A 26970-nucleotide genomic window follows, 5' to 3' on the forward strand; every position below is an offset into this window, starting at 1 on the left:
AAGAAAAGAAAAAACTCCACATGTGTATGGCTCCAAAAAATATAAAATAAAAGAACCGTCCCTTCTAAAGTAGATACCGCATCCAAGCAGCAGTTTTATAGTTCTCATCCTCGCACCCTCTTTGGAGAGCTTTCTCCCTTTGAGCCTATCCCCCATTTCAATTTGACTCTCTTGCTCACTCTCACACCCTATTTGGGTACAATTCTTAACCATTGAAGAACTGCAAAAACTCAAGGTCTCCCTGTATTTTGTGACTCTAATCTCCAGAAAATTCCTTTTATCTCATCAGCCCCTTGACCAATAGAGAGGGAGACTAGAATTTCTGTACGATGCATTTTGCCTTTAAAAGATAAGCATAAAAAACATTTTTTTTTCAAAAAAAAAGGCACGTAATAACTACCGGTTTATAACAAGGCTAGAAAAAAGCATTTATGAGATGCCTCTTTTAAAACCCAATTAGCAAAAGAAATAAAAAATAAATAAAAATAAAAAACAAACGAAACTTTCCTCTAACTTGTAACAATCACCTTTGAATATATATGGTTCCAAATATACCCTATTTTGGGAGCAAACTCAGCATCCGGTTGAAGACACATTCCCAAGCACTAATGCTTGGCTGGTAGGGGTAATGGGTAAGGAGATGGGCATTCAGAAATCTTGAAGTTGCATCAGAAGACACCCAAACTAACCTGCATCCTAAGAAAACAAATACTGATATTATGATGAGTAAAGCCCCAAAATAAAGCATTTTAACTGCCCTAATTCCCTGCATATTCATATCATCTGTACAGCAAAGACTGAAACATCTTTAGCATCCTGTTCAAGTTCTTCATCATCTTAATTTATAAAGACCACCACTGCAGTAAGAAAAATAAAATTGGGAATTAAAATTAAAAGTATTTTAAATGAACCTGCTAATAAATCGAGCCTCCCTTGATTAACATACTTTGTTCTTTATGCAACCAGTCCAGCTGCATCCTCAAACTGTGACTGAGAGGAAGTCCAACTACCTGGCGCCAATGGCTTCCCTCCAGATGAAAACCAAGTGAGGCATGACAGATGAAAACTTTTCACTGTCATTCTGTGTCATATTTCCTTCTAATTGAATTAAACCAAAATCCCGAATTTGCCTGCCTAATTCTCAACCTAAACCAGAGCTAGTCCCTGATACAGGCCTCATCATTGGATGATTGAGAGTAGGCTGTGAATTACCCGAATTGTTAAACATGGCATTTGGAGAAGGAGTTGATGAGGATGGCTGTATGGCTGCAAGGGGCAGGCGTGGTCCAAATGAAAACATAGGCTGCCGCGGCATGAACGACATGTGTGGATGCATTTGTTGGTTATTACCGTACCCAGAAATGCTTGGCTGTGAAGGTGAGGCTGATATGATTTGTTGCCTATTGTTGCCAGTGTTGTTACTAACCAAAGCAGGAGCAACACCTGGAAGATTCATAGGTGAAGTGACTCCGGTTGGTCCAAACCGGGTCGATATAATGCGGGCTCGCTCAGCCGCAAACCTTTGTCTTGCCCTCTCCACCTGTTCACATTCTTTCATCAACAAGGTTTCCACTTCTGCAAATTGCTTCAGCTTCAGCTCTAATCTCTTCAACTGTGTCAATAAACATGGTCAGACAAAGCTTCGAGTTATTCTGTATAAATCAAACCGATCATGCCAAAAACCACATTTGAGAGGCAACTAAGGTAATCCAAGAGAAATCGTAATTGAAAGGAGTAGCAACTCTACAACTTTACCTGATGATTAATAATATTGGCAGAAAGCCTCTGAATTTCCCTTTCTTCATGATCAGCAAACAGTTTTGCCTTCATCGCTGCTGCAGCAAGACCAGCTTTTGCAGCAGCTCTAACTTTTTCAACAGGTAATGAAGCAACCTCTGCATCATTTTGACCCCATGAGCCTTGTATTGCTATGTTTCCATCTGAAGTTTATTTCAGAGATATTTTAACAGAAACCACAAAAAATATAAAAAGAAAAAATATAGAATCAATGGACTACCTTGGTGCTGACTTGAATTTGTCAGCTCTCCATGTGGACCACCTTCTTTCATCCTTCATGAGTGAGGGGAAAAAATTAATTTGTTTTCTATAGTTTATAAATTAACAATTACACTATGCAGCATTTCCTGATCAAAAAACCTCCTACTCAGTTTCTCAAGCCATGGCCATACTCATTATTACAAGTAGAACACAAGCCATAATTCAAACTGGCAGAAGAGAAACACTAGTAGAAAAGAAACTATAACCTCCATCCAAATGATGAATCATTAGAAAATGATAACACTCCTGTTGAAGGATAAAAGGGCATTAGCAATATACACTGACCACTACATAGAAAAAAAAAAGGGAATCTAGGCCTTGTTTGGTAACTGTTTTTTAAAACAGTTATGAAAAACAGCTTTTTAAAATTGTTCTTTAATATTTTATAAAACAAAGGTATATTTGGGAACATGAAATTTTTTAAATTTGTTTTCTATGTTTTTAAACATCTTTTAAAAATAACTTTTATATATAGTAATTTCATTTTTAACCATTCTACATATTTGTATAATTATTTTTTAAAACAGCCTGTAGAAAAAAAGTGAAAATAATCGAAAACAACTAAAAGACATTCTTTAAAAATACCATATTTTTTGTTTTTAAAAACAGAAAACTGTTTTTTGTTTTCTGGTTGTCAAATGTGTTTTCCTTTCTTTTTTTCTTTTTTTGTTTTGGAAAACATAAAATTGTTTTCCAAAACAATTGCCAAACAGGCCCCTAACTTCCACCTCCATGATGAGTCTCTTGGAAACCATCTTCATACCATAAAGAAAAAAAAATAACATAAACAAAGGGCAACATGTATGTTAAGTAGTGAGTTAAAAGAAAGAATACATTACCTATTTCCATGTCCAGATCCTTCCGGCGGTATGATGAATCCAGAAGCAGCAGCTAAAGCGTTTTCCTCAGACAATGCTATCAAGGATGCATGGGCACAGGCTGCGGCAACTCGTGGTCCAACAGCGGTGGCTAGAAAGGCAACCTAGAAAGTTATCCACAAATTAGATCTGTAAGAACTCAAGTTACCCACAGAATGAGAGAGAGAACAACTAAGTGTGTCATCTGCCAGGCTGCAGAGCCTGTCAAACTAAAGCCCAAAGATAGCACACAATTATCAGCTTCAGAACCCAGTATGATTTGCATTTTCCATAAATTGCATCCATACTAATTGTTCGGTTTTTCCATCAATCATTGTCAAAATATTATAAGATGGTAAAAGCATACTGATTCTGTTTTCTAAAAATTCCAATTAAAATATTAGAAATGTAAGCAAAAAAATTGATCTTTAAGAAATTGTTGACTTCTCTTCATGAATTTGTTCAAGTGTAAAATTTTAAGGTAATGCAATTTTAATGAATAAAAACTCAAGTGTGCTCTTTGAAAATTTTAATGAATAATGACTAAAGGAGATTGCTTTTAAGAGAAGAATTTCACTGTGGCTAAATTAGATTCCCACCCTCCCTCCCCCACTCCCTTTCACAGCCCTGCAATCAAGCCCTATAAGATGATTGGTCTCTCTCTAATCAGAACATTATATGGTTAAATGAGAATGACTTCTTTCAAATAAATTTCATTCTCATTCCCTTTAAAAGTTGTAAATCAGTCCCAGCTGGTGGGGTGATATACCTTCCTCATATTAATTTGCTAATAATTCTAGGATCAACATCCCAAAATTTAAACTGCCTTGTCAGCTCTAACTGGATTGTCCATTCTAAATTAGTTAAATACTGAAGCTCACTCAACTTTCAGTTGTACACAATTCTTCCAGAAAAACATAAAAAACAATTAAAATTAAGATTTTTATTTTTAAAAAATGGTTTTTCCTTCTTGTTCTCTTTAACTTGTCAGTTGTTGCTAGTCCCAGTTAGCAAAGACATACACACCCCCTAGATAAATTTGCTAATTATATTAGGATTAGATTTCCTACATCCAACAATTAGATTAAATTTCCATCTGGTACTCAAGCATTACATGCAATTAACATACCCTAATGTATATTGTCTTATTTACTTATTTTTCACCAGAAAAAAAAAAATATATATATATATATATTATTAATCAAAAAGGAGAAAAAAAAATTACAAGGATCAGCACTCCAACAAAAGGAGAAGAAAATGAAAGAATAAAGAAGCTCCCATAGCCTACTACACTCTACAATCACCAAAGGGGAAGAGAAGTCCCCTACAAAAACCTACAACATAGAAGCTCCATGCTTTACAAACCATTCCACTGCCTGTTTGGTTGATCTAGGCCTCCAGTAAAAAGAAACTCCCATCTCTCCAGAAAGATCCAACATTTTGCACATCCAAAAATTCGATTTTCAGGCACCCTGCTCCCAGAGACGCACAAGAAATGAAATAGTTGCATCCAGTTCAACAAGAAGTCTATTAATACCCAGAGACTTCACCTCCCATAGACCTTCCAATAAAGCTCAATCTATACTTTTATAGCCACCCAAGAAGCTATAGGTTTTGAGTCAACCTTATCATGCATAGCTATTGCAATCTCCGATGAAACCCACAATCCCTGTCTAGCCTGGATTTCACAAAGATCAGCCATCAAAATTAAGCTTACACACCTCCAGGGAGAGAGCTCCCAAACTACTGAAGCCTCAACCTAAGGCCTAACCTAAGATCACACATCACCTTAACCTCCAAAATTCTGGAAATTAATCTCTTTTTTTAAAACAAAATCTCAACAGCAGTTGCCAAAAAGAAGGGAAGAAGAGAAAGAAGGAAGATCTAGTGGACCATGCAACCAAGATCTTTTTTCTCCTTGTTTTGAATAGTCTCCCCTTCCCCCAAGAACATGTTTGCTTCTACCTTCTTTTTAGTGTCTCACAAGCTAATTAAAAAAATGAATCTAGGTTAGCCCAAATGGCAGAAGAGGATAATTTTTGTCAGCCACATAGCCAGGACTTTAATATTGTTGATGGTCCAGGACTTTAATTAAAGAAATAAATCAATTAGATTATTTGATGGTCTAGGACTAATTATGATCAACTAAATAACAAGAAAAATCAGATTTCAGGAACCATTTGGCATGCAATCAAGAACAAGGTGTTGTACAAGCCAAAAGAAGATGGAAAACCCTTAGAAGGATTTGCTATGAAGCACCTCCCTTCTCTAGTATATTACGAAATTAGGCAATATTGCATAAATCTCAAGATACATGTACCATTATCTGATAGAAAACCCGTAAGGGTCAAGAACCAAATCATGTTATAACATACCACAAGAGTTGATCACAAAGGCTCATCAAGTTTGAAATCCCCTCTCTCTCCCTCACATTAGTCACATCCCTGGCAATCATGCTCTACAAGTTTCTTTGGAAATGAAGTCTTATCTTTAAGGTTCATAGAGTATACCATTTATTGGTTAAATGACAAACTCAAGATACACTTCTTTAAACGAGATTGTTTCAAAGGCTGATAGAGCGATGAGTAAGCCTAAACTGCCCTGGTTCCTGCAGCAACCGAATTTTCCTTTCTAAATCAATTAGATACTGATACCATTACTGAATTTCCTTGGTTCATACTTCTTTTAAATATATATATATATATATTCTCCTTGTTTAGTTTACACTTGTCACATCTCCCAGTTGAGGAGGCCATATGCCTCATATCAATTTGCAATAATAGTAGGATATTTTTTATTAGAAAAATCTCAATAGCAGGATATATATATATATATATATATATATATATATATATATATATATATATATATATATTTTGATAAGTAAATGAATTTCATTAAAAAAGGCGCTAAATTAGCGACTCAAAGTATACAAACCTATACACCCGCCATCAAAGGCCAAAAGACAAAAAAGAAAACTGATTGCCACAGCCTACTTAAACCCCAACCAATCAATAAAATTAGCTATAGTTAGAGGGCAATCGTCTATGAACAACTTAGCCTCAACCCATAAGGTAAGAATAAAAGAGTGTTTCAATCTCTGAATTGACAACAATTCATCCTTGAAAGCCAATCTATTCCTCTCCTTCCAAACCGTCCAAAAAATGTGAAGAGGAGCAGCTTTCCATACCTTCCTGCGATTTTTGTCCAAAAAATAACCATTCCAACTTAGAAGGGTTTCTCTAACTGAAAAAGGCAAAACCCAAGACACCCCAAATAAAGCAAAAAGAAGATCCCATAACGCCTTCGTCCTGGAACAATGAAGAAGAAGGTGGTTTATGTTCTCCTCTTTCTCAAGACACATAAAACATCTATTCGCCAAGGCCCATCCTCTTTTCTGGACTAGATCCAAAGTTAAGGCTTTTCCCCACGTAGCCTCCCATGCGAAGAAGCTTATCTTGGGCTGCACATTCACGTTCCAAATAAAGCTTGAAGGAAACAAAGATGGACCACCCGCCTCAAGAGCTATGAATAGGGACTTGACCGAGAATTTACCGCTTTTGGTTTCAGTCCAGGATACCGTATCCTCCACATCCTCAACAACTCTTTTACTCTGAATCCTCTCCATAAATCTTTCCGCCTCCTCAATCTCCCAATCATTGAAAGCTCTTAAAAAGCAGGGGTTCCAACCCCCCCTTCCCCCCTCAACCAAAGGATCCCAAATATCTGCCACCCACGCTTCCTTCTCAATCGTCAAAGCAAAAAGAGAGGGAAAGGTCATACACAGAGAAGACTCCCCACACCATCTATCCCTCCAAAAGCTCACCCTTCTTCCATTACCAACTATGAAAGCCAACCTATCACTCACCAACTTCCATCCCATCCTAATTCCTTTCCACAAACCCAACCCATAAGCCTCTCTCACTTCCCGCGAGCACCATCCCCCTCTGGCTTCTCCATACTTCCCTCTAATCACTTGATTCCACAAAGCCTCTCTTTCATTTGCGAAGCGTCAATTCCACTTTGCAAGAAGAGTCTTGTTAAGAAAGGAAAGGCTTTTGACCCCCAAACCTCCTTTCGCCTTACTTAAACACACCAACTCCCATCTTACTAAATGAGGCTTATGATCCAGATTGCCCCCACCCCATAGAAAATCCCTTTGGATTTTCTCTAATCTCCGTCTAACTGAGCTTGGTAAGCACAATAAAGACATTAAGTAGATGGGTAAATTCGATAATGTACTACGAATGAGAGTCGCCCTTCCTCCCTTGGATAAATATTGTCTCTTCCACATAGATAACCTTCTTCCAATAGCAGGATATATATATATATATATATTATATATATATAGGTTCTATTTTTTAGTAGGCAAATTATACTTTTTCCATTTTGGTTTGTGGTGTATGCATGTGTGCTTTAATAGGGGAAGAGGATTGCCCATTATATACTAATTAGATTCTGATGACTCATCAATTTTCATGAGTTTAAGATTCTTTAAAGAAAAGCTTCTTCCTTCTTGTTTGGTTTAATAGGGTCAGCTGTCAATACTCCCAATAGGCAAAATAATACACCGTCACAAATCGATTTTTCTAATCATACTAGGATTAACTTCCTTGAACCTAGGACCCCATACCATTATTAAATGGCAAGCAACTTCCCTAATTATATTTTCTTTTTTTAATATGAAACAAACATTTCATAAATCAAAAGAAGAAAGAAAATACAGTGGTCAGCTATCCTTCAGCAAATGGAGAAGGAAAAGTAGAAATCAAAGAATATAAGAACTCCCAAAGCTTCTTTTTTTTTTTTTGACAAGCAAAATGAGAAAAATATATTAAAAGCATCTGAAAAATGGCGCACCAAAATACACCTGACCTATAAAAGAGGTGCCAACAAACAAGCAAAAAGGAAGAGAAAGAACAAAAAACAACCTTCATCTCCCCACTTGGAGCCCAACCAATCTACAAAGTCTATCATGGTTAAGGAATAGCCATCTATGCACACGCTAATCTCGAGCCCAATACAAAAAAATACATATAAGGGGAGATTTGATTATTTGATCCAACACTTAGCATTTGCAAATGGCCTCCTATTTCTTTCCATCCACATTATCCAAAACAGACATAAAGAAGCAGCCCTCTAAAGAACTCCGAAAGCCTTTTATACTCTACAATCACTCAGAGGGAAGGAGTCCCCTAAAAAACCCTCTAACATGGAGGCTCCATCCTTTACCAACTGATCTACTACCTGGTTAGCACATTTAGACCTCCAGTAAAATGAAATTCTAGATCTCTCCAGGAAAAACCTAAATTCTTCAAATTCAAACATCTCCTTTCCAAGCACCCCTCCTCCCTAGAGAAACAGAATAATGATAATTGTTGCATCTCCTCCCACAAGAAGTCTACTGATACCCAGAGACATCACCTCTGACAAACCTTCCCATTAAAGATAGAATGTCTACCTTTATAGCCAGCCTAGATCCTACAGGTTTCGTGTAAGCTAAATCACACTGCAACTGCAACCTCTAATGAATCCCAGAATCACCATGTGGCTTAAATTACATAAAGACCAGCTGCCAAAATTAAGTTTTAGATTCCTCAAGGGAGTAAGCCTTAATTACACTACCACTGCAACCTTTGATGATCCCAGAATCTCTGTGGCTCAAATTGCATAAGACCATCCGTCAAAATTAAATTTTAGACTCCTTAAGTGAGCAGGCTCCCAAACTGAGGAAGCCTCCTTAAGGTCTACTACCCCTGCAGACCTCTCTCCACACAGCAAAATCAAGTGAATAAGAATTTATTATCATAAAGCACCTGGGAGGATGACATAACTGAGTCCAACGGACCCCTAGACCAAGATCTCCAGAAGAGATTCTTTACTCAGCTCACAGTGCTGATAGAAAAGTAATCCTTCATTATACTAAATGTCACTTTAAGAACTAAGTGCTGAAGTGCACTTGAGATCCTCCAACTTACTCTTCAAATTCCAGAACTTGTAGTATCTTTTTAAACAAAATACCAGCAGCTGTTGCAAAATATAAACAAAACAAAAAAGAGTATAGAGCATTTGCACCCAAGATTTTCTCTCCTTTTAGAAAAGTCTCCCCCCCAAATCCCTGCTTGCTTTACCTTCTTTTAGTGTATCAAGCACTAGCTAAAGAATTGATTTAGGCTTGCTCAAATGACAAAGGAGGACACATTTTGTCAATAACAGACTTGGGAATTAATGTTGATTTATCCAAGCAATAAGGTAATGTACTGTCTAGAATTAATTATGAATAAGGTAGCCATTGAACTAACAACTTTCTTAAAAGTTTAAGCTACTCAAACATTCGCCTAAACAACTGTGGGAGGCAATAGTTGCAAACAAATCACACATTTGTGATCACAAATAATTAGACAAATCAGGGAACAACTTGAACCGGGGCCCTCTAACTAAATTGAGCTTTGATATCATGTTGAATTACCAACTTTACTTAAAGCTTAAGCTGATTGGATTTAGCCCAAAATGTATATCATGCTCTAACAGTTTTCTTATAACGACTATAACCGTCTTTAGAAAAAAATGAGAGGCAAACATGCAGGAGAGATGGAAGAGATAATGTGTCTTCTTCAGTATATTGAAAAGTTCATTTAGCCCACCCCAATTTTAGGCAATGTTGCATGAATCCCAAAATATGTGTGTTACTGCATAATAGAAGACCCAATAAGGGTTTAACAACAAAAAAATTATCCTAAAATACCACAATATTTGATCACACGTGCCCATCAAAATTTGATGTTCTCTCTCATTCAACAATGTTTGATATAACTTTCAATCAACTTTGACTAGCATGAAAAACCATTTTAATGTATATTGGGCAAAATTTACATGAGCAGGACCAGCTCAAAGTGAGAATTATGGTGATATGGTGCATATGTTATCCCCAAATGGTTCAAAAGAATGACATCTTGCAACAAAAACTAACACTAGGAAGGCACTTGTCATAGATGCACCACCAAACACATAAAAATAAAAAATAAATAAAAAAAGCTTTCAGTGGGACCAGAGATTTCCAAAAGTGCAATTCATGAGAAATTGATCACTTCTTTTGGAACAAGGGGAGAAATTATCTTATCATAAGTACTCCAAATTCAGCTCTCTTATTAAAAAACAAAACCCTAGATTTGACTAAAAGACCATCTCCTCACATCACCTGCTCCAGACCCAACCTTACACTCACCAAAGAATCATGTTAGGTTTTTATGAGTCAAAAATTATGAAAATTGGCATTTTACACAAAGGATTAAATTGTACTATAGCGCCAATGTGCATCCTCTGTTCCAATCCATTAAGACTAAAGATTATGAAGAGAGCAGTAACACTGCATTTGAAGAGGATTCACCAAAATTTTAATTAAGTACCATTCCTAGCAAAGCCTTTCCAAGAGATTTAATCATCTAAGTGCCCCCATTGTTTAGGTGTCCATTAAATACCGTTCTCTTCTGCCTATCAAAGATATTCACTTAGATATCTTTTAAAGAAATTTAACTCAACTTTTGGTTCCAAAAATAACATTAGGACCATTGCTAAGTTAACTTAAAACTCAAAATATTTTTGTTTAGGCCCTGAGGTTTTAAATTGAATAGGGAATTTTGGACTGGGGTGAAAACTCAGCCTGGTTTAGTTGAACCCTACTTCAATTAATCGAACCCTTGAATACTGTTCCATTGATGGAGCCAAGCCAACCATTCTTATAGAATCTATATTTTGCCACAATGACTCCTGCAATGCCTCTCACCTCATTCCCAAACTTCAAAAACTACTTGACAAGCAAAGCCACATCAAGGGACACCTAAATTCTAGGGCCCCAGACTTCTCAAGTTGACAAACTTTACTCCAATTGACAACATAATATTGTTGCCCCGCCTTTGCCAGCATATTGAAAATCTCTTTGCATTTGTCTAATTCTTAGAGCTCCATAAACTAGAGAGAGAGAGAGAGAGAGAGAGAGAGATGTATAATAAGTACACAAAAGAAAAAGAAGCTGGATCATCATATCAAGCTCTTATTGAGCATGTGGAGAGCTTCATTAATGAAAACCATCTTTAACCAATAACAAATTAGATTATTTTTGGCAATTAAATCACTTCAAACAGTGTATTAACACTCAAATGCTCTAAGTAAAATACTATTAAATCCAAAACCACGTATAGTATAGGATAGTATAATCACATACCATGGACATAACTGGATTTCCAGAATTTGCAAAAGGGAGCCTACTATCAGAATCAAGGCCAGGGAGACAAGATCCTGGAATGAAAGAGAAATGCAGATATGAAATGTTATAGATACATCATTGTTATGTAAAGGGAAGAAACTATAAGAGCGTATAATCACCTGCTAAATTCCCATTTGAATTTGAATGTGATCTTTCCTGATCAACTTTATTCAAAGAATTAGATAAAGTTGGCATGCTTGGAACTTCAATATTCTCAAGTAGGCCATCCTCCATGGGCATACGAATAAAATGAAGGATGCATTGTGCTTTTGACTTGGTACCAACATGCTCTGCAATGTCATTCCAGTTCTCATTATAAGATTCCATTGCTTCAAGCAGGAGTAAAGTCTCCTGATCACTCCAACTTTCGCTATCAATGTCACCATAATCTTTTGTGGAATCCAACCGTATAAAATCTATACTTGAATGACCAGTTACAAACCTCCCTTCATAGAAGCAATCTGTGCATAGCATTACATCGACCTGTTCAATGAAATCAAGTTCCAGGTTTAACACACTACTCATTTCAGAGCTACAAAGCTTTAGATAGGATGTAAAAATGGATCAAGTCTTTTTAGGTACAACCATCAAACCAATTTACACTAGAGTTGTTCAAGGTGCACCCTTTCTGCACAAAGAGTATGCAAGAATCAACAAAAGAAAAGATTTAAAAAAAAAAAAAACACCTAGCTGCACCAAAAGCAGCAACAAAAAGACACTTAAACCCAATTTAAACTAGCAAGAAAATCCAATAATGAGCAATTCATCATCCCTCATGGTGTGCATCCTTGACCACTCCATAAGGGAGATTTGATAAAGGCCTCCTTCAATTTTGATTCCAAAGCTCCTTCTGAAGTCTGACTATTATGCTCTCTCTCCAAATGCAACAAAACAAGCAAATAAGAGCTATTTGTCATACGTTCCTTCACTGCTTATCCAAACCCTAAACTGCATCCATAAGAAGTTCCTCAACTGACTCTAAAAAGGCCCATTGCATTCCAAAAATGGTCAATAAAAAGTCCCTTAGCAACTGGGCTCTATCATAGTGAATTAGAATATGATTTGTTTATTCACTAGACTTGCAAAGAAAACATTTACTCGCCATTTAACAAGCCCCTCCTCATCAGGTTGTCGACAGGTAAAAAAGCTTTCCCCACATCATCCTAAGCAACAAGCATGCCCTCAAAGGAGCACCAGCACCCTATACATTGTTAGCAAGGAAATGTTCTAAAGTCCCACAAGGAGTTAAAGTACGATCTTGCCTAGAACTTCCCACCCTTCCCCTCCCTCCATAAAAGGCTATCCTCCCCTTCTCCATACAAGCTCACTTCAGGAATGCACGCCATAAACTACCCCTCCTTCTCTAACTCCCAATCTTGGAAATGCATATGAAAGTTAGAGCATGAATCCTTTAGCCCCCCCACCTCTCTCTCTCTCTCTCACACACACACACACACACACGCACAAAAAAAGACCAACAACTCCTCTAGCATTTTTAGCACATGCAATTCTAAAGAGTGATGGAAAGGTCTCTTTCAAAAAGAAAGGCCCTATTGAGAGAAAATTTAATTAGTTTAATATTCCATTGCTAGCGAGGAAGGTGTGATGGAAAGTTTTGATGTGGAAAGAAAGGCTTTTCAGGTAAAGTTTGAAGGCATCAATGGGGGAATGTGGCTTTCAATAACTGAGAGAAGTCGAGGTTTTGTTGTATCGTTAGGATTTGGAGAGGAGGAGTTGGATTGGTTGTTGGAACATTTGAAGAAAGCTGTGGAGTTGGAGGCTTCCGGGGGTTTTACTCGGAAGATTAGGGGCAAAACGAGGACGCATTTGATGGAGATTTGCTTCAATAGTAGAGGAAGATTTATGAAAATTACAGAAATTGTTGCAAAGAGAAAATCTCTAGTGCTAGTTGTTCCTGAGGGTGTTAAAGGCAATGGGTGGGAGACCCTTAGAATGGCGATCTCTAGAGTCCAAGATGTGTCTGATCAGGCTGTAAGAGCCTCGAAGGAGAAGGATAAAGAGTCTCAGGTGAGCAAAGGAATGTACAGAGAAGGGCGGTCCTATGCAGAGGTGGTTGCAGAGAAAGGACATAGAAACGGAGCTTCGATGCCAGTTGGAAGATGGGAAAGAGCTGTAATTTGCGAAAGTAAAGGAAAAATTCTGGATTGGTTTGAGGTAGGGAAAGTTATTGCGAGGATGATGGGTACGAAAGGGATGGTGTCTGTAACCCCCATTTCCGAATACAAGGGGTGCTTTTTTGTGGATTCAGCAAGGAGAGCTATGTGGTTTCAAGATCAAGGGAGCTTAACAGTGAGAGGAGGGGTTATTGCGTTGAGGAGATGGTCACCAAAAGAAAACTCTGTTGTTGGTGGAAAGTTTAGAAGGGGCTGGTTAGAGCTGAGAGGCCTTCCTTTCCATCTATGGAATGAGTTTCAGTTGAGGTACATTTTACAGAAATGGGGGAGGGTAACGAAGGTGGCAAAGGAAACTCTGAAACTCGTAGACTTGTCGAAGGTAAAGATGTGGGTGGAGATGCATCCAAAAGTCGTGCTACCAGCTTTGCTAGAGGTGGAAGACGGAGCCTGGTCTTTTACAGTTGCAGTCTCCGTCATCGGAGAAGCTGAAGAAGACTTTCTTCTCAGGCCAGAATCAAATCGAAGCAAGGACGAAGTAACGTCAGCGGAAGGTTGCGTCCATCAGAGGCCAAAGAATGCTGAAAGGCTACGAGCTACTGCTAGGGATAATGAGTACCACAGATGGAGGCCTCGTCATCGCTCCCGTGTTCGGTATTCAGTTTCAAATTCAGAAACCGAAGTGGAGAAAGGAAGGGGGAAGAGCTGTTTGGGCCCAACGGAGGGAAGTGTTGACGGGCTAACAAAACCAGAAGCCTTTTTTAAAGGCCATTTTGCTAGGGCCCATTTTGAGGAGAAGAACATTGGGCCTTCTGTGGGTCCAGTCCACGAAACTGAAGCAGGGTCTTCTAATGGTGGCCCAGCAACGCCTTCGTCTTCAAAGCTTCAGCGATCAGGAACCTCTGCAAAGGAGGTGATGCCGATAGCTCAGTCAGCAAAGCTAAAAGGCAACTCAGTTACTGCAAGACGCAAGGCGAGGAGTTGGCCGCCGAGCCTAAAGGTGACGTCTATTGTCCCAAAGCGCAACCTAGATGGGGATGGCGCACCGGAAGCAAATCGAGGCTTTATTTGGGGCAGATCAGTCTTCAAAAAGGGCGCCCTTTCTCCTGTTTCAGAAAAATCCCGACGCTTCACCGGGGGGATAGAGGGAGACGAAGGGATCTCGACATGCAACTGGGTAAAAAAGGTAAGTCCTCCTTCCGTAGCTCTCTCTGAGAAGGATCTTCCTTTGGATGGGGCTTTTAATCCAAATATTCTTTCCGACTCCTCTGTTTCTTCGGTTATTCCTTCTCGATGTCAGGCTTTTTCTCCGATTCCGTTGGAGTCAAGCCTTGTCTCTCAGCGTAGTCCCTTTCCGAAAATTGCTGTTGGTGAGCCCAGTCGTCTTGTTGGCGTGTCCCGTCCTGAAGGAGTGGCGTTTCCCCTAGAAACCTCTAACCGAAATTCTGAAGAACGGCCTTTATTTAAGGACTCTCTAAGTAGCCCAGAAGAGCTTTGTGTCTCAGGGAAGGCTCAGTCCCCAAACCCAGAACATCCCAGCCTCCCGTTGGAAGGCTTTCAGGTTGAGGGACTCACGCCTGGAAAAATGGTCAAGGTTCAGTCGGTTTTGGAGAGGTTGAGGATCAGATTAGTAAGAGAAAATGGAAAAGGTGCGGAACAAGAAAACCAGAGTAATTCTTTTGCGGACAAGGTTTATTTCAGAAGGAAGGGGAAAAATGCCTCTGGAAACCGAGGAGAGGATTAGGTTTGGGTGCTGGTTGTGCTGGGTTGTTTTTGGTTTATATGAAGATTTTAAGCTGGAATACGAGAGGATTAGGATCCAAGAAGAAAAGGAGGATAGTCAGAAGGTTTTTAAGTACTCAAAATCCAGATATTGTGATGCTTCAGGAAACAAAGAGGGAAACTTGGGATCGGAGGTTTGTGAGCAGTGTTTGGAAAGGCAAGAGAGTGGAGTGGGCTGCTCTTCCAGCCTGTGGGGCGTCAGGGGGGAGTGTGATTTTGTGGGATTCTAGCAAGCTCGAGTGTACAGAGAAGGTGGTAGGATCTTTTTCTGTAACTGTGAAGTTTAACTCTGGTGAGGAAGGTTCTTTTTGGTTAACTTCAGTGTATGGCCCGAGTAATCCGTTGTGGAGGAAGGACTTTTGGTTGGAGCTTCAAGACCTATTTGGTCTAACCTTCCCAAGGTGGTGTGTAGGAGGGGATTTTAATGTTATTAGGAGGATATCTGAGAAATTGGGGGAGACCAGATTAACTCTCAATATGAGGTGTTTTGATGAGTTTATAAGGGAGAGTGGCTTGATTGACCCCCCTCTTAGGAATGCGGCTTTTACATGGTCAAACATGCAAGCTGTCCCTATTTGTAAGAGATTGGATAGATTCTTGTTTTCTTCTGAGTGGGATACTTTTTTCTCTCAAAGTTTTCAAGAGGCGCTTCCTAGATGGACCTCTGACCATAGCCCTATTTGTTTGGAAACTAATCCTTTAAAGTGGGGTCCGACTCCTTTTAGGTTTGAGAATATGTGGTTGATCCATCCTGAGTTTAAGGAGAAGTTTAGAGTTTGGTGGCTAGAGAGTACGGGTGAAGGGTGGGAAGGTCATAAGTTTATGAGGAAATTAAAGTTTGTTAAGTCAAAGTTGAAAGAGTGGAATATAATGACCTTTGGAGATTTAAAAGAGAGAAAAAAGCTCATTCTTACGGACTTAAGTAGAATTGATCTAATTGAACAAGAAGGGAATTTGAACTCTGACTTGGTGTTAGAAAGGACCTTAAAAAGAAGGGAGTTAGAGGATGTGTTGTTAAAGGAAGAGGTTCAATGGAGACAAAAATCTAGGGTTAAATGGATTAAAGAAGGGGATTGTAACTCTAAATTCTTTCATAGAGTGGCCACAGGTAGGAGAAGTAGGAAGTTCATTAAGTCTCTGATTTCTGAGAGGGGAGAGACTTTAAACAACATTGAGGATATTTCTGAGGAGATTGTTAATTTCTTTGGAAATCTTTATTCCAAACCTGTAGGTGAGTCTTGGAGGATTGAAGGAATTGACTGGGTCCCTATTTCTGGTGAGAGTGGAGGTTGGCTGGATAGGCCTTTTACTGAAGAGGAGGTTCGCAGGGCAGTTTTCCAATTGAATAAGGAAAAGGCCCCTGGTCCTGATGGTTTTACTATTGCAGTTTATCAAGAGTGTTGGGATGTGATAAAAGAGGATCTTATGAGGGTGTTTCTCGAGTTCCACACCAATGGGGTAATAAACCAAAGTACAAATGCGACCTTCATTGCGTTGGTGCCTAAGAAGAGTCAATCTGTTAAAATCTCAGATTATAGACCTATTAGCTTGGTTACAAGTTTGTATAAGATAATTGCTAAGGTCTTATCAGGGCGTTTACGCAAAGTTCTTCATGAAACTATCTCTGATTCTCAAGGAGCCTTTGTTGAAGGGAGACACATTCTAGATGCTGTGTTGATAGCCAATGAAGTGGTGGATGAGAAAAGAAGGTCAGGGGAGGAAGGAATTGTTTTCAAAATCGATTTTGAGAAGGCCTATGATCATGTGGATTGGGGCTTCTTAGATCATGTGCTTCAAAGGAAGGGGTTCAGCCAGAAATGGAGATTGTGGATAAGGGGTTGTTTGTCTTCTTCTAGTTTTGCAATCCTAGTTAATGGGAATGCAAAAGGTTGGGTTAAGGCTTCTAGAGGTTTGAGACAAGGAGACCCTCTCTCTCCTTTCCTTTTTACTTTAGTGGCAGATGTTCTGAGTAGGATGTTGTTCAGAGCAGAGGAAACTGGGCTTACTGAGGGTTTTTCTGTGGGGAGGGATAGGACAAGAGTGTCCTTGTTACAGTTTGCAGATGACACTATCTTTTTCTCTAAAGCCTCTATGGAACATCTTCAAAACCTCAAGATTATCCTTTTGGTTTTCGGGCAAGTTTCTGGTTTAAAAATCAACTTAGAGAAAAGCACCATTTCAGGTATTAACACTAGGCAGGAACTATTGTCTAGTCTGGCCTCGGTTTTCGATTGTAGAGTGTCTGAGTGGCCTTTATCTTATTTAGGTCTTCCTTTGGGAGGGAACCCAAAGACAATAGGCTTTTGGGACCCGGTGGTTGAGAGAATTTCGAGAAGATTGGATGGGTGGAAAAAGGCCTATTTGTCTTTGGGAGGGAGGATTACATTAATTCAGTCTTGCTTGTCTCACATCCCTAGTTACTTCCTCTCCCTCTTTAAAATCCCAGCTTCAGTTGCTTCAAAGATTGAGAAGATGCAAAGGAATTTTCTTTGGTCTGGAGCAGGGGAAGGGAAGAAAGATCATCTTGTTAGATGGGAGGTTGTTAGCAGACCAAAGGAGTTGGGAGGTTTGGGTTTTGGGAAGATTTCTTTGAGAAATATTGCTCTCTTAGGGAAATGGCTTTGGAGATTCCCTAGAGAAAGGAGTGGTCTTTGGTATAAAGTTATAGGGAGTATATATGGGACACATCCTAATGGATGGGACGCCAACATGGTGGTTAGATGGTCACACAGATGTCCTTGGAAGGCTATTGCTCAAGTTTTCCAGGAATTTTCCCCTTTTGTTCGCCTAGTGGTGGGCAATGGGGAGAGAATTCGTTTTTGGGAAGATCTTTGGTGGGGTAACCAATCTTTGTGCTCGCAATTTGCTGATCTTTATAGAGTTATTTCTGTGAAAAACCTCACTGTTTCAAATGTCCTTGGCAATTCCTTTCCATTGGCTTGGAATTTAAATTTTCGTCGCAATCTTACCGATTCAGAAATTGATCTCCTTCAGAGATTAATGTCCTCCCTCAGTTCAGTGCGTTTCTCTCCTTCTCTGGCAGATTCTAGAGCTTGGTCTTTGTCTTCATCAGGTTTGTTTACAGTGAAATCTTTTTTCTTGGCCTTGTCAAAAGTCTCTAATCCTATTTTGTTCCTTCCGGCCAAGTTTTTGTGGAGTTCAAAAGTCCCTTCAAAGGTTAAGGCCCTCGCTTGGATAGTAGCTCATGGGAAGGTGAACACCAATGATAAGTTGCAATTGAGAAGACCCTACAAGGCCCTCTGTCCTCAATGGTGCATTCTTTGCAAAGCAAATGGAGAGTCGATTGATCACCTTTTTCTTCATTGTCCTGTTACCATTGGACTCTGGAACAAGTTGTTCAAGATGGCTGGGTTGGATTGGGTCCCTCCAAGGAGTTTTGAGGATATGTTGGTTATTGCTTTTAAAGGCTTGGGGAACTCTTTAAGAGGCAAGACTCTTTGGCAAGTTGCTTGCCTTACTTTGGTGTGGATAGTGTGGCAAGAGCGAAACAAGAGGATTTTTGAGGATAAGGGGAGATCGGAAGAGACATTATGGGATTTGATTTTGTTCTATTCCACTCTTTGGGCTTCTTGTTCTGCAGCTTTTAGAGGAGTTCCTCTAAATGTGTTACAACTCAACTGGAGTGAGGTTTGCGCTTCAAGAGTTTGAGTTTGTGGGGGTTTCTCTTTGTTTTTAGCTATTGTTGGGTGTTTTTATGTTGTTCAGTTTGTGTAAGAAGGACCTCTCATCCTTCTAGTGGTTTCTTTTGTTTCTTTTTTCTTTTCTTTCTCTTGTATCTTTCCTTCTATTAATATATTTCTCTTCGTTTCTGATCAAAAAAAAAAAAAAAAAAAAAAAAAGAAAGGCCCTACCCATTTTGAATCTAAAGGGAGTAGAGCTTCTCCTCAAACCACCCCATCCAACAAAATCGGCGAATGATTTGACATTGGGCTAAGCAAGATACATTGCATTATTCCATTGAAATGGCCTTCTCACCCCCTTTGATACCAAAAAAAGGTCTAGTCTCAACTAGGACTAATTATTTAAGCTCCCACTCCAAGTAAAAAGCCCCCTAAGCAAAGGAAGGTCTCTCAACTAAAGGCCCTCAATTACTTCTAAAAATCTTCTCATGGCATGGTCTACTAACACCACTTCACACCCATAGAAATTTGACGATATTTTTTTTTTTGGATCAATAAGCAAAAGAATTGTATTGCAAAGAGGCACTAAAATAGCAACCTACAGAAATACAGTATAGAGACACTCACCCCCTTACAATTGGACCCAAAACAAGGAAAAACAAAAAACCTTCTCCCTCATCGTGAACCCACCCAATCTACAAAATCTATTAAGGTCGAAGGACCATCTTTCATCCACAATTTGGTTTCCGACCAAAGTAAATACACAAAAGAAGCTTTCAGCTTATAGATGGACAACACATTATTTTCAAAAGCAATTTTATTCCTTGCCTTCCAAATGACCCAAAACAAGCATAACGGTCCCACTTGCCACACCTTCTTCCTCTTCTTACCCACAAAAGAGCCCCTCCACCCTAAAAGGGTTTCCTTTACCGAAAAAAGGAAACACCCAAGATACTCCATGGGTTGTGGAATGACCCGTGGTGCATTGTAGGTGATTTTAATGACGATATTAAAATCACCTACAATGCACCACGGGTCATTCCACCACCCCTTGATGACTCCCAACTCCTCTCAAAAGCCCTCTCTATCTTTTCCAAGGGAGACCATACACCCCATGAAAAGCAAAACAAACCCGTCTTCACAGTTCTTAAAATAGCACAAAATCGAATACCCCCCTACTTCCACGCCCACCAAATCAAACACTCTAAAAGAGCTTGTATATAGGAATGATAGGGAAAAGGAATGAAGCTGGAAATCTAGTCGCTTCCTCCAAAAGGGCTTTCATTTTTATTTTTATTTTTATCAAAAACAAACAAATGTATTAATAAATAATAAAAACATAAGAAGAATAAGAGGTTCTCGTCATGAAGTACAAACTTAATCAAAAGCAAGGATGAAAATATTGGTAATCACGGATATATTGGTACTTCGATTTTATCGATATATCGAGTATATCGGAGATATATCGGCGAATATTTTGCAAAAAAATATTAATAAACCTAAAATTAATCAAAACTTATAAAAATATAAAAAAAAACTTCATAAAAATGTAATTAGAAGTATAATGATATTTTTAAATTGTTTTATTAAATAATTTGGCTAGCAGTGTGCAGTTCCAATGGGACGGTGTAGTGTCATGTTATTTTTTTGTATTGTTTAGTTTTACTTTTGGCGGGAGGATTTCTCATTCTCCTTATGTACTATTTTTTTCTATCAATATATTCATGCGTGGTTTCCTATCAAAAAAAAAATATTGTTTTATTAAATAATTTGATATATGTATAATATGATTTATCATATTTGATAATAATATTGTATGTGCTAATAAAAAAAACTATAAATTTCATAAGTATATATTTATTATTAAATTATATCAAATATTATTTATAACAATATTTGTGATATTTGATTATAATATGTCTAATTTTAAAATATATTTAATATTAAAATTCTAATTCATTTAATTTAATTGTATTAAATGATATAAAATAAATGATGATACATGTATAATTTTAATACTTAATTAATATATTAATGGTATTAAAAACACTATGAAGAAAATTATCACGATAATTTTTAAATTTTTGGTATTCAAATAGATGAAAAAAATTTATTTAATAATTAATTTGTTCTTTAAAACATTTGTTTAAAATTATGTCTATATGATGAATTTGACTTTATATATATTTGGTGCACGTTATATATCAAGGGGCAAACTTGCCCCAACGATTGGCTCGTTGCCAGCTAAACCTTCTGGCTTGGGTTCGAGCCCCCGCGACAGAAATCTTGAGGCATTTTTAAAAGTTTGACCACATTGACCCTCATTTGACTACCCAAATTATCGCGATATATTGAAGATAAAATGCTAATAAATCCCGAGAAATAGGTGAAATTCACGATAAATTGATAAAATATTGTGGAAGCGATATTTCTCTTCCATATATTGTGTCGAGATGCTCCGATATTCAATATTTTCCTCCCTGATCAAAAGTAACTAAGTAAACCCCCACAAAACAAGGAAGACTATACAATAAGGACAAAAGGCCTATACAAGTATAACAACACCAGCCCCTATAACCCAACCCTAATGTATACAAATCGAGAGCCAACTAAGTTGAATAACACCCAAAGGGTAGAGTTTAAAAATGTTTGTACAGTAAGCCCAAAAAGAAACAAAAAAATGAAGCAAATCCCAAAACAATTATGGCGTCCTCCAAGTGTTCCACTCTCTCCACATAATCCACAACAAAGAGAGACATGTTATCCTTCAAAGGACTTTCATCAATGAGCCGATAACGGTTTGCCAACAACGAGGGCGTTTGTAACAGTTTGTCGACAACGAGGGAGTCGGTAACGGTTTGTCAACAACGAGGGAGTCGGTAATTGTTTGCTAACGACTAGGGAGTCGATAACTGTTTTCCAACGACGAGGAAGTTGGTAACGGTTTTCCGACGTCGAGGGAGCAGGTAATGGTTTGCCGACGACAAAGGAGTCGGCACTGGGAAATAATAGACATTCTACCAACATCGAAGGACCCATCCACAACCCTAAACTCCAACCAAACCTCTTAGCCCAAGCAACAAAGCCCATTCTTTTAAAAAAGAAGCAACTTCTTCAACATTGGACCTGTACAACACCATTGGGAAGACAGGCTCTATTTAGATCTTCAAGGTCCTACCCTTCTCTTCCAAAAACAATCTCCCCTTGAGGATCCTTAAAACACACCACGTCCAAACAACCCCTGTCACTGCCAATTGGTCTCCCACTATCATCATTACCCCCTAACTCCTTCGCAAGCACCTTTTCAAGAACATCAGTTGTCGCCCTTCCTATTGTCCTACTCTAGCAATCAAAAGACAACATGCCCCCTACTTCCCTTTGCACCAACAATCCTTGCCTTCTCACACCCTCACCAACACATGTTTCACCCTATCTTTCACCCCTAACCTTCAAGCCACTGGTCATACCCTTCGACACCACTTGAGAAATCCATGGCGATACTTTCCACCATAACTAAATAGTGAAAACATTTTATCTCACCAATACTCTGGCCCATAGCAAATGATGAAGACGAGAAATTTCAACATCCACTGCAACAAAGCCTCCATGGCAATCTCCATTCTTTTTTAAAACCTCCCAACACCAAAGGTAAAAAAGGAGCCCCACCACTCTCAACCACACTCCCTTAGCATGCACACCTTTCTAAAAGCATCCTACCTTTGAAGCCCACCGATCCAAATGCAACACCTTTTCGATAAACTTTCTTAAGCCTCTTGAGAGCACTTTTTTAGCATCAAATCTATCCTTAAAGTCAAATAAAATAAGGGCTACCCTAACAACAAAATCTTCACTCCCCTACTTAGTGGTCAGTTAGTAACCCCCCATCTGTTCAGCAAGCTTAACTCTAGACCTGGATCTGAACACTCAACCCACCTCCCAACCAGACAGCACACCAACTGTTCCTTTCTACTCTGAACCTCCTCAATCCCAACCTAAATCCAAACAGCTTCCCCCACCCTACCATGAGAGTTTTTCTTGTAGCATCTACATGAAAACCTTTCACCGCCTCCACTTAAATGCCCCCTATCTCCACTTACTTTGACATGACTGTGAACGGTAGCAATCTTGCCTCAAAAGAAGAAACTACATCGAGATGATGAAGCTTTTCAGCCAAGATAATAGACCACCCCCTAAGTAGAATCCTTAGTTCAGCAAAAAACAGAGAATATCTCTTAGCCTCCACAGAACTAACCGCGCAAAGAATGTACCTCCCTACCCTATTTAACCGACTCTCCAACCTAAACTCCCTACCATTTTCCACTTACACTTTGTTGCACTGCTTCCCATCAGCTTCCACACCTTCCAATAGGTGACACAAACTCAGCTCCCCTATCCTAATCCAAGAAGAGACACCTTTGCTTCTCTCCAAGATCTTAACTATTAGCTTCTCTCCATCCTCCCTTATTGAGATTTCAAAAGATTTGGATTCCATAACAAACCAACTTCTTCCTCCTCTTGTCTATTCCAATGTCATAGTTGCAAAGAATTGATGATGAATAGTTCTTTTTAATTTTTTGATAATCCAACTTTTGTCAATTTATTGATAAAAGACACAAGCAAACATGCGCATTGCTTCTAGTTCCTAAAGTGTGGACATACTTTGCATGTGGAAAACCAAGAACACAAAACCTAAGCTTTAAATATGAAGTAAATTCCATAGAGCAAAAACCCATAATCTTATACAATAATAACAATAATATGAAAATTAAAAAAAAAAATACTAATAAAACCATGATCAAAGGTAACATCTTAAGATCCATAGATCCAAAATCTCAAGTGCTTCATGCATAAGGTTCCCTTTGCCATGATAAGCACTTCCAAAGGTTTAAGAACCTGACTTGAAATTGAGCTCCGGCTACAGCTTTCTCTTAATTAAATTCTATGCTTTACAAGAATAATACATAACTATCATGAGCTTCACAAAAACAAAATTATGACTTGTCTTTTACTCTTGCCTAAGTAAATTACACATTCCCTTCGCATTAGTCCACAAACAATAATTCTCATGAAATGCACTAAGCAAGTGAATTATACTATGCCTTTGCTAGCTAAAGTCATAGGATATTCACCCAATATAAGGCTCCCTAACTTTTGATTGAAGTTCACACTAACTCAAGATGACCAGATTTAAAGAATTCCATGTGTTTGTGTGCATGCATCTCACGGTAATCATATATGCTGAAAATCAAATAGATCTCCCTGATTTCAAATGGTTTATTGAAAAAAAATTTTAAAAAATCATCTCCCAAATATTCAGTGTATAGTGCATGGAAGGAAGAAAGACAGACAATGAGAAGATAATCAAATTAATGAAATAATGAAAAGAAACAAAATAAGAAGATAAGAAAATAAATAAATAATGAAATTCACCTCCTTCTGTGATTGATAATACCCAATTGGAAGAGGTCGAGAGCAATAATTGCAACGATTATCAGATAACCTCTCTCGAATTTTGCAGTCCAAGTCGGAGTCCTCATCACCATTACATGACAAGGATGAGTACACCTCAGCCGCCTTCAGCCTACATTTGGGCTTGTCGAATTTGATCAAACTATCAATGGACTTCAAAGCAGCCGATGGCACATGAACCTCACCATTCGAATCCTCCCTTAGGTAGGATGTGCTACTCCAAGGCTCACGATTTGGCACAGAAGAAGCACAGTAATTAATGATTCCCCAGTGATCCAGGAAACGAACAATTCGGGTCAAGTCTTCCTCCTGAATGCCAGCCACAAGGCCCTTACAGTCAGAAACCGATAATCTTTTCTCTGGATCTTCCATGTACTTGGCAACAATCAAGTTCCTACATTCCATGTATAGCTCTGCCGTATGGTCTGGAGACTTTCCAGAGAAAAAATGCGGAACCACTTGTCTCTCCAATCTGTGCACTGTGTTAGGCGAAAACCAATCTGCTCACAAAAATAGTTCAAAAACAGCAAATCAAAATTAAATCACAATTAAACAAACAAACAAAGATGTGTGTTTGACCTAATCCAGATTTCTTGAATTTGAACTCGGTTTGACCAATCTATATATCGATTGCACGGTTTTGCTTTAAATTTAATTGATTTTACTCGTTTATATGTAGATAGGCACGAAAAAAAGAATTTGTAGAGAAGAGGCCAAAACCGAATTAAACAAAATTGGGGCATAAATAAAGACCATGTACAGAGAGAAACCAAAGTTGTAAAGAGATAACCTGAGTGCATTGGAACAGCATGAACCCGACCATTCCAAAACCGCTTAATCACACCACGCCCCTCCATAATCTGCGGTGGCGCCACCACGTAACCACCTCCATCCGATCTCTCCTGATCCGACGTCGCCAAAGACGGACTATCCGCCGGCACGGCGGACAACGCCTGGAGCTGCCCATGCGATATATTCTCCAAAAACATGGGGCTTTGCTGATTCCTAGTGTCCCCAAACTGAATCGCCCGCTCCGTCCCAACAATGGCTAGCACGGACGAGTGCGGACGATTCACGGTGTGCTTCACCACGCTAGGGAAGTCGGAAATTCGAACGGCGCCATCGGAAAGCACCTCCCTCATCAAGGGGGCAGGATCGGGTACGGCGCCGGACTGCGGACCATGCTGAGGCTGTTGCTCGTTGTCGTCATCCGCGTCGGCGTCCAATTCGTCGTCGACGTCGTCATCATCTTCCTCGTCCTCCTCATGCTTCTGACGGCGGGAGACATGGGGGTCTCGCTTCCTCTTTCTCCATTTGGTGCGAGCGTCTGATGAAGGAGTCATTGGGGGAATTGAAACGTTAGGTTTTTGAAATTGGGGGTAATGGAGGGTTTTAGGTATGCTTACCAGAGGGAGAAGCTGGCATTGTTGATTCGTGGGGTCTTTGAATGGAGGGTTTTTGTCCTACGGCCTTGGGAAGAGAGGTCGGGCAATAGGGCACGATTGGGGCCTGCTGCGCCTCTGCCTCCCGAAAGATTTGTAAATTGATTCGTATAGCTGTGGCTAAAAAACCCAAAAATAAAAAATAAAATAATGATCAAAAGAAAAGGAATATAATACTTTATATTTAAAATATCTATGCTTATTTTTTAAAATGAAATCATAATGTTTTTATTTCCTCCATAAAACAAACATTCATTTTTTTAAACATAGTTGTACAAAAATTATATGAATTACAAAATCCGTTTTCTCTTTTTAATAAATCTCAATTTAATCATTAAACATTTTTTTAATCGATATCACCTATAAATTAAACTCAAATGTCCAATAAACTCTTCCATTTAGATTGCAATTTTAGTGGTTTGATCGAGTAGAAAACTATAGTTTTATTTGATAATTGTTGGTGTTATGCCAATCGGATGCAGGGTCATCTAGCTTCACTAAGTCACACAAATTATTTCCTTGCACAAAAAGATGTCTGGACATGCCCCTCCGAAGCTTAAGTCATAATCTAATAAGAATAAATCAAACTTTTTGAATGGCTATGTACGCATACCTTTTTCATGCCTCTAGAGAGGTTTTTGTAGAACATATGGCATTATCATCGCAACGTAGATTGTGCATTCATGTATTTATTGCATTGATGATTATCGTCATGGCAAATACTATACCTTAATAAGGCAGTCGACGTCATTATCTTAGCACGAATTGGGCAATCATACCAAATAAGAGTTGTTGATTAGCCCCATTTATTATTTGTCATGCAAGAATCCCGGATCATGTCGTTAACTGTACATTTACGTTTGTTAATGTCACTGATTGCATGTAACGATCAAGGGACATTGATTTTTGGGTGTAAATGTTGTTTTGATTGTTGTTTAGGCATTGGTGGCGGTTAATCATCCGCTCAATGCTCGAAATTTCCAACTAGTTTGGTTTGTTCGTCTGAAAGTCCCCAGTCGGCTTGGTCTGTCTATTTCGTTTGGTATTGGGAAATAAGAAAATTTGTCTTTCCTCTTACGTTAGATGGAGTTTGTCTTGGTCCAGACAAATTATTTGTTTACCTTGGACGACCAAAAGGTCTTGAGCCTGTGAATGACACGTGGAAGGAAGCTTCCCATAATGTCCCCTAATCCATTTACCTTTGTCTAGTCGAGTTGTTGATTGGTTGGGGTAAGATGAATTATCTGTTTTTTCAAGTTTATGGGTGTCGAGGAATGCGTGTCATTTAGTGCTTTAATGATAGGTCACATCGATCGAGGTCAGCTG

At 38.8% G+C, this 26970-nt stretch overlaps 1 protein-coding gene across 3 annotated transcripts; it reads right to left on the bottom strand.

Moving 5' to 3' along the window:
• Window positions 1–740: 740 nt before the first annotated feature.
• LOC100253973 (SWI/SNF complex subunit SWI3C) lies at window positions 741–25791 on the bottom strand. Of its 3 annotated transcripts, XR_009464888.1 has the most exons (10): window positions 25609–25788; window positions 24993–25529; window positions 24164–24702; window positions 11298–11661; window positions 11137–11210; window positions 2898–3040; window positions 2018–2070; window positions 1756–1940; window positions 947–1612; window positions 741–857 (listed from the first exon to the last, which is right to left on the bottom strand). XR_009464888.1 is itself a non-coding variant. In XM_010665881.3 (9 exons), exons 1-9 carry the CDS (start codon window positions 25625–25627, stop codon window positions 1142–1144), a joined length of 2340 nt encoding a protein of 779 aa, XP_010664183.1. In that variant the 5' UTR covers window positions 25628–25791; the 3' UTR covers window positions 741–1141. The 3 variants fall into 3 exon arrangements, 2 of the variants coding, with proteins under 2 accessions (XP_010664183.1, XP_010664182.1); XM_010665881.3 differs by having other exon boundaries at window positions 741–1612; window positions 1756–1895; window positions 25609–25791; XM_010665880.3 differs by having other exon boundaries at window positions 741–1612; window positions 25609–25791.
• Window positions 25792–26970: the final 1179 nt, after the last annotated feature.

This window comes from Vitis vinifera, chromosome 18 (genome assembly GCF_030704535.1).
Source record: "Vitis vinifera cultivar Pinot Noir 40024 chromosome 18, ASM3070453v1".
NCBI classification, from domain to species: domain Eukaryota; kingdom Viridiplantae; phylum Streptophyta; class Magnoliopsida; order Vitales; family Vitaceae; genus Vitis; species Vitis vinifera.

Excerpts from the sequence above, each read along its gene's own strand:
- LOC100253973 (XM_010665880.3), bottom strand. Across the intron at positions 11,662-24,163 it reads ATTATCAATCACAGAAGGAG|GTCGATGTAATGCTATGCAC; the intron begins GTGAATTTCATT and ends TTCATTGAACAG. Across the intron at positions 11,211-11,297 it reads TTCAAATGGGAATTTAGCAG|GATCTTGTCTCCCTGGCCTT; the intron begins GTGATTATACGC and ends CTTTCATTCCAG.